The following is a 10,403-nucleotide window of genomic DNA, read 5'->3' as shown; positions in this document are numbered from 1 at the left end:
GAGCCTCGTGCAGACCAACACACACGGTGGCATTTAACGTGCACATGCACATGCACACGCACATGCACACGCCTAAAGCTCGCGACGGATTCAGAAGACGACATCGTCGTCCACATGGGGGACACATTCACCCTGAAACATGCAGACAGAGAGAAGATCTCATCTCGCCCCCAAAAACCCTCGACTAATACGAGAGTTTTAGTCTATTGCATGACTTCCTTCCTTCCTTCCTTCCTTCCTTCCTTGGTGGATTCTAATCAGTGGAGCAAAACAAAAAGACTTTCTCCTCCCACCAATGATCCTCTAAAGCTCCATTTTAAAACCACCTTGAAGAGGAGCATCCTCTCGTGAAGCGAGCTGTAGGATTCACACTTTGCCTCATTAGTCATGGACGTGTCACAGGCCTCACCTCCTCTGGTCCCAGCCCCCCCCCCCCACCTCTCACTGATGGACCTCTGCAGGGTTTTCCTGGTCAGGGGTCCGGGGGACCATCTAAATATATTTTTGCGGTGGCGAGAAACAAGAAAAAAAGTGATTTCGTTAGAAATGCATGTGTGAAAATATGCAAAAGTTATATTGAAACATGCCTCTTATCTCCCCTCTTATATACAGTTAGTTTTTTATCAAATATATATTTTTAAAAACAACGTTTCCCTCTGACATTATTATACAAAAGGATTACAAAATACTCCAAAGCTAATATATCTATTCTTTAGAGAATCCTGCACATACAATATGTCAGCTAATAAAATATGAAACATTTGAAATGAAGTATAGAAATAAAGTGGAGGGGAAGACTTAAGGGTGCAGTAGAGGGTTGACATCCGTAGCACCGCCCTCTAGTGGTGGCTCTCACTAAACGCACCCATGCAAAAAGGATTACTGGTACAATATATATATATATATATTAGTCTTTTTGTACATAATGGCATTAAGGTTAAACTGTAAGCTAATATTGTAGACCGTAAAAAAGCTCAATTTTTCAATTATTGCCTTTAATATACTAAACATAAGGCTGTTGATATATTCAGTAAATCTATGAAACGTTTATAGACGTGCCTTAAAAACAGGGGGAAGTTTATTCAGCCACAATGAGGAAGACATGACCCATAATTTCGTCTCCTTCCGTAAACAAGATCCAGTTTCTGAAACCGACGCATTCGAGGCAACGTTCCCACGCCTCGATTTCTGAGAAGCAGTTCGGGGCTCCAGGTTTGGCAGCGAGGAGACGATGCAGGGAAATCGAAACCAGTCCTGGAACAAACTCATTGCTCACAATTAGTTTGACTTTATTGGTATAAAACTTAAATGGCAGGATCTGGAGTCCAGCTCTGTGTGGGGGGGGGGGGGACCTCGTCAGGTTCTGGGGGGGTTACAGTCGGACTGAAAACGAGCCTCCCAGATTGCAGGAGAAGTGGAGGATCAATAAAATATAAGACGAGTTTCCTCCAGTTCTCCTGCCCCGTCAGTTCAAACTTCATTTGTAACTTCAGAAGGCGCCTCGGAAACATTCACGCTGTCAGCGCCATGTTTTCCCCCTCCGGACAAGAGGGATGACATGGTTTCAGAAACATTTCAGAACCTCACAGAAACCTAAAGAGTATAGTTTATTACTAATCTACAGAAAGACATTTATTTATCAGGAGTTTGGGCTTCAGGCGCTGCTGACGAGCCTTAGACGACGACCTTTGACCCTCAACTTCCTGACAAATCAAGTCAAATTAAATTCAGTGATATTTTTCACTTTATTGTACACATTAAAGCAGAAGGTGTCTCAACAACACTTATGAAAGTTACATTTGATAAATTACAAATAAAACGGCAAATGCAGATTCTTAAAAAAAAGAAAAGATATAACTTTAATTAAAAACATAATAAAAACCCAACCGTTTGTTTCGAGTTGCTGAATCGTGTCAAATAAGCCATCTAATCCAGCATTGCCTTCAAAGCTATGGACCAGTTCACCTCCTGCTGGCGATCCTCTTGGATCTCCTCAGAACAGGGGGCTGCGCCTCCTCTTCTCCTGCAGCTCGCTTCCTCCCCTGCAGAGGAGCTTCCCCGGGTCCAGGAGGCTTCCTCCCCTGCAGAGGAGCCTCCCCGGGTCCAGGAGGAGGAGCTTCCCCGGGTCCAGGAGGCTTCCTCCCCAGCAGAGGAGCCCCCCCGGGTCCAGGAGGAGGAACCTCCCCGGGTCCAGGAGGCTTCCTCCCCTGCAGAGGAGCCTCCCCGGGTCCAGGAGGAGGAACCTCCCCGGGTCCAGGAGGCTTCTTCCTCCCTCTCGCAGACTCCTGCGCCTCGACTCTCTGCCGCAGCCCTTTGGCCCTCTCCTCCTGATCCTGATCCACAGCTCCAGACCTCCGGATCTCTGGTGCTTTGATCTGCAGTTCAAGAGCTTTAGAGACTTCCTGTGAAGCGACAGTTATTCTTAAGAGGACAGCGAATCCTCACGAGCTTCACGTCAACACCAGAAACCAGATTCTCACCTCTTGTTGGCCAAGTTCAGATTTCAGGTCTGATAACCGGCTCATTAATCCCTGGATCTCCAGCTGGAAGCAGAACAAAATAATAATAATAATAATAATAATAATAATAATAATAATAATAAAAAATAACTTCACGAAACAAAGTTGGAGCCCCTCTTACCTGCTCACGGGCAACTTGTTGTTCAAGCTCCCCTTTGGCTTGAGCCTCTTTCTTCCTCCTAAGAAGGAAAAAGGACTCCACGTTAGTATTTTACCATACTCCAATGACTGAAATGCATAAATATATATAATTTCCTGAGATATTAATGCTACAACTACAACGTGGATGGTCATTTTAAAAAAGGGCTTCATGCATACAAATATTGGAAATAGACTAAATTCAGTGAAAATAAAAACCGACATATACATCAGTTAAAAAAAAGGTAATGTTGTATTAAAACCAATTAAAAGTGAGACATTGACCGCCTTCAGGGACGTCGTTACTGACTTTTTTGCCACCGTCTTCTCCATCCGGCCGAGCGCCTTCATCTTCTCATCCGTGGCTCTTTGGATGTCGGTTCTCGTCACTGTGGCGAGGAGAGACTTGACGTCGAGGTGCGTGACCTCGGTCGAGGTCATCCTCAGGGCCACCTTCACCCACTCGGTGAGGTCTTCACAGGACGGGAGCTGAAGGAGAAACACCACGTTTAAGATTAGAGAACATGTGCACCGTGTTTTGTTTATTCTGCTTGTGACTGAATGCCAAAGGAACGACCTCAAAGGATCCATCGGCTTTAACTTAAGGCCATTTTCTGGGCGATACAAAACGATTGTAAAAGTGCCTGAACCAGACATACAGAGAAAGTTATCATGTTAAAAAGCTACATAAGGAGGTGGGGTTCAGACTCTTAAAAAAAAAGATCTTGTTAATCATCATTCAAACTCACCGTTTGGAGTCCAGCTTGTGCTTTCGTCCTGGAAGTCAACGCCAGCTCCAACAACGTCCTTTCCGTCACCAACGACCTCTGCAGCTCCTCCAGATTTCCCTGAGGACGGTCAAAAAAACAAACATCATAAAACTAAAACACAGAGCGACAACGACGGCAATCAAGCTGCAGCAGCGCGGAGAGAAAGCAAAAGAAATACCTGCAGCTTTTTAATAAGTTTCTCCAGCCTCATCTTTTCCATGAAGTCAGAGTCCGCCTGAGTCAGCTGGTAGCCGGTCATCCCTCTCAGCAAGGAGCTGGGGTCCTCTGGTTCTGTTGAGGGAGAACATGGAGGTCAACACACAAGATCATTTTCAATAACGCAGCATGTCATAGAGGTCACCAGGTGTTGACCAGTCGGCACCTGGTTTTATCCCAAATGTGTTGAAGGCCAACATTGTGTTTTGGTTGTCGTCACCTTGATCGCTCCCATCAGTCTAATGAGGAAGAGAAGGAGAACAGGTCTGATCACATCCAATTAATACAAGAACAATGTGACACAGAGGTAAAGTGACACAATGTGACACAGAGGTGCAGTGACACAATGTGATACAGAGGTAAAGTGACACAATGTGACACAGAGGTAAAGTGACACAATGTGATAGAGGTGCAGTGACACAATGTGATACAGAGGTGCAGTGACACAATGTGATACAGAGGTGCAGTGACACAATGTGATACAGAGGTGCAGTGACACAATGTGATACAGAGGTGCAGTGACACAATGTGATACAGAGGTGCAGTGACACAATGTGATACAGAGGTGCAGTGACACAATGTGATACAGAGGTAAAGTGACACAATGTGATACAGAGGTGCAGTGACACAATGTGATATAGAGGTGCAGTGACACAATGTGATATAGAGGTGCAGTGACACAATGTGATACAGAGGTGCAGTGACACAATGTGATACAGAGGTGCAGTGACACAATGTGATACAGAGGTGCAGTGACACAATGTGATATAGAGGTGCAGTGACACAATGTGATACAGAGGTGCAGTGACACAATGTGATACAGAGGTGCAGTGACACAATGTGATACAGAGGTGCAGTGACACAATGTGATACAGAGGTGCAGTGACACAATGTGATACAGAGGTTCAGTGACACAATGTGATACAGAGGTGCAGTGACAATGTGATATAGTGGTGCAGTGACTGATACAGAGGTGCAGTGACACAATGTGATACAGAGGTGCAGTGACACAATGTGATACAGAGGTGCAGTGACACAATGTGATACAGAGGTTCAGTGACACAATGTGATACAGAGGTGCAGTGACACAATGTGATACAGAGGTGCAGTGACACAATGTGATACAGAGGTGCAGTGACACAATGTGATACAGAGGTGCAGTGACACAATGTGATACAGAGGTGCAGTGACACAATGTGATACAGAGGTGCAGTGACACAATGTGATACAGAGGTGCAGTGACACAATGTGATACAGAGGTGCAGTGACACAATGTGATACAGAGGTGCAGTGACACAATGTGATACAGAGGTTCAGTGACACAATGTGATACAGAGGTGCAGTGACACAATGTGATACAGAGGTAAAGTGACAACGTACCGCCGCACTCTGCTGGAGCTCCTCGCCCTCGTGGATTGAATCTGCGTTGGAGAAATCCAGCTGTGTCTTCACGCTCGTCAGAGGAGGCGTCCTGGGCAGCTGTCGCCCTGACGGGATGGAGCTCAACGAGATGCGGCCTTCTCTGAGGATTTCTACAACTCGGTCGGACATGTTTGCTGTTCGGTGACAAGCAGCAGCTCCTCCTCCTCGCTCCCTTTGTTTGATGGCTGCGGTCTTACAAATCAGTGCATCATTGTTTTCACCTGTGGCTCAAAGGTGACTGATTGCTCCCTTTGACCAGCAGAGGGCGACAGAGTCTTTTAGTTCAGCAGAGAGTTTTTAAAACATTTCTTATTTATTTCAGGTCCAAAAAGAAAGAATCAAATTTGTATTAACACTTTTTACATAACTTTAAAGAAAACTATATACACAGTGAATAATGAATAATTACCACTTCTAGGCCACTAGTACTGCTGTTCCTATTTAGCACATAACAAATAATAACGATCTTTAAATAGAAAATGTAATAAAACCAATGGTGGAAAAGTATATACACCCAAGTACTGTACTTACATTTTGAGGTACTTGTACTTTACAGTACAACCCATTTTATGTACTTTTACTGCATTTTAGAGGCAAATATTATTCTTTTTACACCGTGCCATTATTTGACACATAAGACAGTGATTGTTACTCTGCACATTTAAATTGTTCATCAAACGTTAGCAAATTAAATACGTCTCAAAGAGCTTCAAGAGTAAAACAGTACATTCGGGACATGTCCTTGATTATTTCCACAATGTTTAACTTTTGCTTTTACATAATCAAACTACTTAATCTAAATGCTAACTCTACCACTGCGGAAGGAATCCTATTAAAACACAATTAAGATATAAAATCGATGAAATAACAGTGTTATCGGCATCCGGCTGTCGATAACAAGCTCTCGTGTGTTGGATTTTATCTGTTAAAGTGAAGTTGAGTGTGTTTAACAGGGAGACAGACAGACAGGCAGATAGACAGGCAGGTGTGCAGACAGACAGACAGGTGGACCCCGATAGCCAACCAAAACCCCGTCTATCTTTAAACCGAGCTGGAGGTGTCACACTGCCGGCCCCACGTGTTCGTCGAGCTCCGGGAACTCAAGAGGAGAGTGCTGAGTCGTAAATACCTCTGCTTTTAAACGGCCGGCTCCCATAATGCCGAGCGAGAGGGGAAGGAGGACGAGGTCGGGGAGTGTGTGAGATAAATCGGTGCGTTGTGACACTGCCTTGGCATCGAGCGAGTGGAAAACATGTCCGCGGTTTTACGTTGCAGCTAACAAATCATTCCTCAATAAAAATCAAAACTCAAAATGACTTTTCTCATCTTCTTCATGCCGACAATTCCTCTCCGGTGTAAGTGTCTCTTTCTACCGGGTGTGTGTTGTTTCACGGGGAGGAAATGTTCAGCGGGGGGTCCCGTGTGACTAAAAAAACATATTATTTATTAAAATAAGGCCTCGTGCGCTTGTTTAAGATAAGATAAGATCAGAGATTCCTCTGTTAGATTAGATTAAATGTACAGATGAAGTAAAAAAAACAGTAAAGAATCCACAATAACTGAATATTATGTACACAGACAGAATTTAAACATTACATTTCAGATATCCACGAGCTAAACCCAGAAATGTGCATCACTCACTCAATGGCGGCGGCCATTGTGTGCCGAGTGAAGCGTCCCAGAAAAGCCCGTTAGCAGCCGCTCAGACACGCGGGCCGGAAAGGTCAAAGGTCAAACGGGCCCCCTGCTGGCGGAGACAGGTGTGCAGACGAGTGGACAATGGGCCGATGACGTCATTGACTGCATTAAAGAACGTGATATCTTTGAAGTCGTTGTAATTTAATTTACTTTACGACAAACACTGTACCGAGGTGAAGCTTTAAATTGAGGAATATAATGTAATATGATCCAAAAGATTGGCTTATTTTTTTTAAAGGTTAATAATTAATTTTAAATATGATTCCTCGCTGGCTCGATCGATAAACAACTTTTACTCACCTCTCTGGCCTCTTGTTTACTTTTACATTAATTTAAAACTAGATTTACTGCCTTGTGGTCCACCAAGTTGCAGAAAACGTCATCAATTCATCATTTTATCCTATCAGACATTTGTGCAAAATTAACTAATTAATTAATAATAAATTCTAATCGTCCAAGTGGACGTTTGGATCAAATTTAAAGAAATTTCCTCTATAAACTATAAAAAAAAAAAAAAAACTCAAAGTAAACAAACTACGTGACTGAATATGGCAGTGAGCGGATAGAATGAGTAAAGTAACAGGATACTCCAACAAACACACACACACACACACACACACACACACACACACACACACACACACACACACACACACACACACACACACACACACACACACACCTGCGGGCGATGAGCGACGGCTCGTTGGAAACTTGGGGACCTCGGAGCTGTCAGTGAGGTTAATTTTGTGATGTTTGTGATTAGTGACCAGAGTAAAGTTACAGCTGGCCTCAGACCAGCCACTATAGTGTGTTGGAGCTGCTAGTTCAATCCCCCTTCCTCCAAATCAATGTTCCCACGAGCATGTTCCTAAATATATAAAGTACGTGATCCTCTCGGGGGTTTTAATGTGCTTGTTTGACTGCACGAGATATGACGTTTCATAACATGCATACTCGCTTTACTTCACGCAGCTTTTAAATGTTTAAACTTTACCCACCGGCGGAAAATCCAAATGTACATATACTGTAAATACTGAAAGGCCGTGTAATGACAAAAGGTAAACATGGGTTTCATAAATATGGCTCCAGAGCGTTGCATCATCCAACATTTGTTGCTGTTACATTTTCTTTGTTTTGTTTTGCAGAAGAGTTTTTTTATTTGAGCTTTTTGCAAATGTACGTAATGTGTTTTTTTTTTTTTTTTAACTTGAAGGCAACATTTTTGTTTAGGTGTGGATTACTCCATGTTTAAAAAATAAATAAAAACTCACATTGTTTTCTCCTTTACTGAATCTGAATGTTCCCGTCTCTGGCTGTGTTTCACTCATTTGATCTATAATAAACTGAGATGAGAAATGGGCGACATATTTAAATCGCAAAATCAAGAATTGGAAGGAAAACAGCTGTTTTCAGTAGAGCCAAACTCTATTTGTCAATTCATTTTTTTATCTGTCATTTTCTCAGCAAAACTCCCCAAAACTTTCGCTAGTTGCAGCTTTTTTAATGCTTTTCTTAATGCAACAACTCTCACCAATTCACGACGTCAACACTGCAATAAGGGGAGTTAAGAACATTCAACATCGACACACACACACACACACACACACACACACACCTGGGTAAATAAAGAGTCAAGAGAGAGGAACCGCTGACAGCTGGAGGACTCTGCAGTCACATTCACACACATGCAGGTCAATCCCTATTTGGTTACCTCGGTTCTGAGATTGTTTCTGAATATGAAAACACAATCAGTTCATTTGAGCTCCGTGTGCCTCCTGAAGCTCAACAAAGGCCATTGTTCTGTTCCAGAGAGGACGACGCTGCCTGTGACTCAGCAGCCTCTCAGACCGGTGCAGCGCTCAGCATGCCTGCTACATTTATTTGGTGCAACCCCGCCCGACTCCGAGCTGTTAAAGGGGAACTCCACTGCTTTGACCCGTCAGTTAAATGGACTCAAGTGACGTCACACAGCTTTACAGAGGGAGGCGTGTTAAATGGACTCAAGTGACGTCACACAGCTTTACAGAGGGAGGCGTGTTAAATGGACTCAAGTGACGTCACACAGCTTTACAGAGGGAGGCGTGTTAAATGGACTCAAGTGACGTCACACAGCTTTACAGAGGGAGGCGTGTTAAATGGACTCAAGTGACGTCACAAAGCTACGAGTTTATCTGGGGGTGTGAAGTTAGAAATATCTGTCATGTTGCTACAAGCGTTACCCGCCAACGTCTTGAGTTGCATTGTGGGTAATGCAGGCGGCAGGTTTTTGGACGACGAAGAAGGAGGAGAGCGGATGAAGAAAGAGACGCTGTGGTCCACAGTGACAGTGATTTCCAATAATATCCACCAATAATATCCACCGTGACGTGTGCATTAGTTTTTTAAATATGATATATTATGCCACACATCATATTGCACAGTGCAGGGTGAAGGTATGCATGACGTAGCAGGTTTTTCTTCTATTATTTCCCCACCAACCCCCTCAGGGCTCAGTCTTCTGTCAAGGGCCATATGGTGTCGTCAGAGCTGTGTGTGTGTGTGTGTGTGTGTGTGTGTGTGTGTGTGTGTGTGTCTGAGTTGGAAAGCAGCCGTGGCTCAAGGTGTCAGAAGGGAGGGGGGGTTTAAATTTAACTGCAACAGGGCTGATATCTGCATGGCAGGTCGTGTCTCTCTCCCCTCTGCTCTCTCTTTCTAACACACACACACACACACACACACACACGTCTGTCTTCACAGTCTCGAGCCACACACACACACACACACACACACACACACACACACACACACAGCAGCTCCCCCGGTCTGTCAGTACACGCTTCCCTTCTTCTCTTCCACCTCGTCGGACCACCTGGATTAGTACGAGAGGCCGGCTGAGGACGCGACGCAGCCGAGAGCAGCCGAGCACACACACACACACACACACGCACACACACACACACGCACACACGCCTGGAGGACGCCGCTCCACCGGCAGGTTGAAGACAGCGCCGGTGACACTGCAGAGGCAGCACAGTGGGCTAAAGCTGCGCTGCGAGAGGTAAGGCTGGAGCTTTGCTTTGGGAGCTGTGTGTGTGTGTGTGTGTGTGTGTGTGTGTGCGTGTGTTCATGCTCACGCCCTGACAGACGCACAATATTCATCTTTCATCTTGGGGGAAAATAGGCAAAAGGTTGCATCTGTGTGTGCTGAAGGTTAGTCAGCATTTTTGGAGAATCACAGACAAGAAATCACTGCTGCTCGTGTCTGACATTATATATGTTCTTTTATATTCAACACGCTATTCATTAATTATGCATTTCATTCATTGATTTTAGATTATTATTCCTTTTGCAGATTGTTGTGCAGTTTGCCTTCTTAAAGCTCCGATGCCCTGACATGTTGAGTGGATTTACAGAACACTAAGTGAGCGCTGTGTAATCTGCATCGTGGCAGCTTCTCTGCAAGGTTGTTGCTAATTAGCCAGATATAGAGATTACACCCCAGAAGAGAGGGGGGGTCACGGGGGGTCACGGGGAACGTCTGCTGATCTCGTTTTAATCTCACTTTGCTCTAATTGGGTGGAATTTATTAGTCGAGGGAGACAAAAGCTGCAAAAGGACAAAGTGCATCTTTGACTTGCGCACGCCGCCGTGCGTTGTT

General features: G+C 44.4%; 1 protein-coding gene across 1 annotated transcript; it reads right to left on the bottom strand.

Moving 5' to 3' along the window:
- Positions 1–1,935: 1,935 nt before the first annotated feature.
- Positions 1,936–5,234, bottom strand: LOC117745970 (formin-A-like). The gene is made up of 8 exons (XM_034554669.1): positions 5,024–5,234; positions 3,810–3,882; positions 3,606–3,718; positions 3,407–3,505; positions 2,968–3,146; positions 2,641–2,698; positions 2,481–2,543; positions 1,936–2,402 (listed from the first exon to the last, which is right to left on the bottom strand). Exons 1-8 carry the CDS (start codon positions 5,192–5,194, stop codon positions 1,962–1,964), a joined length of 1,197 nt encoding a protein of 398 aa, XP_034410560.1. The 5' UTR covers positions 5,195–5,234; the 3' UTR covers positions 1,936–1,961.
- Between the last annotated feature and the right edge of the window lie 5,169 nt (positions 5,235–10,403).

The sequence above is a fragment of the Cyclopterus lumpus genome, chromosome 2 (assembly GCF_009769545.1).
Source record: "Cyclopterus lumpus isolate fCycLum1 chromosome 2, fCycLum1.pri, whole genome shotgun sequence".
NCBI classification, from domain to species: Eukaryota; Metazoa; Chordata; class Actinopteri; order Perciformes; family Cyclopteridae; genus Cyclopterus; species Cyclopterus lumpus.
Note: the sequence above shows the minus strand (reverse complement) of the source record. Positions and strands in the feature narration are given on the sequence as shown.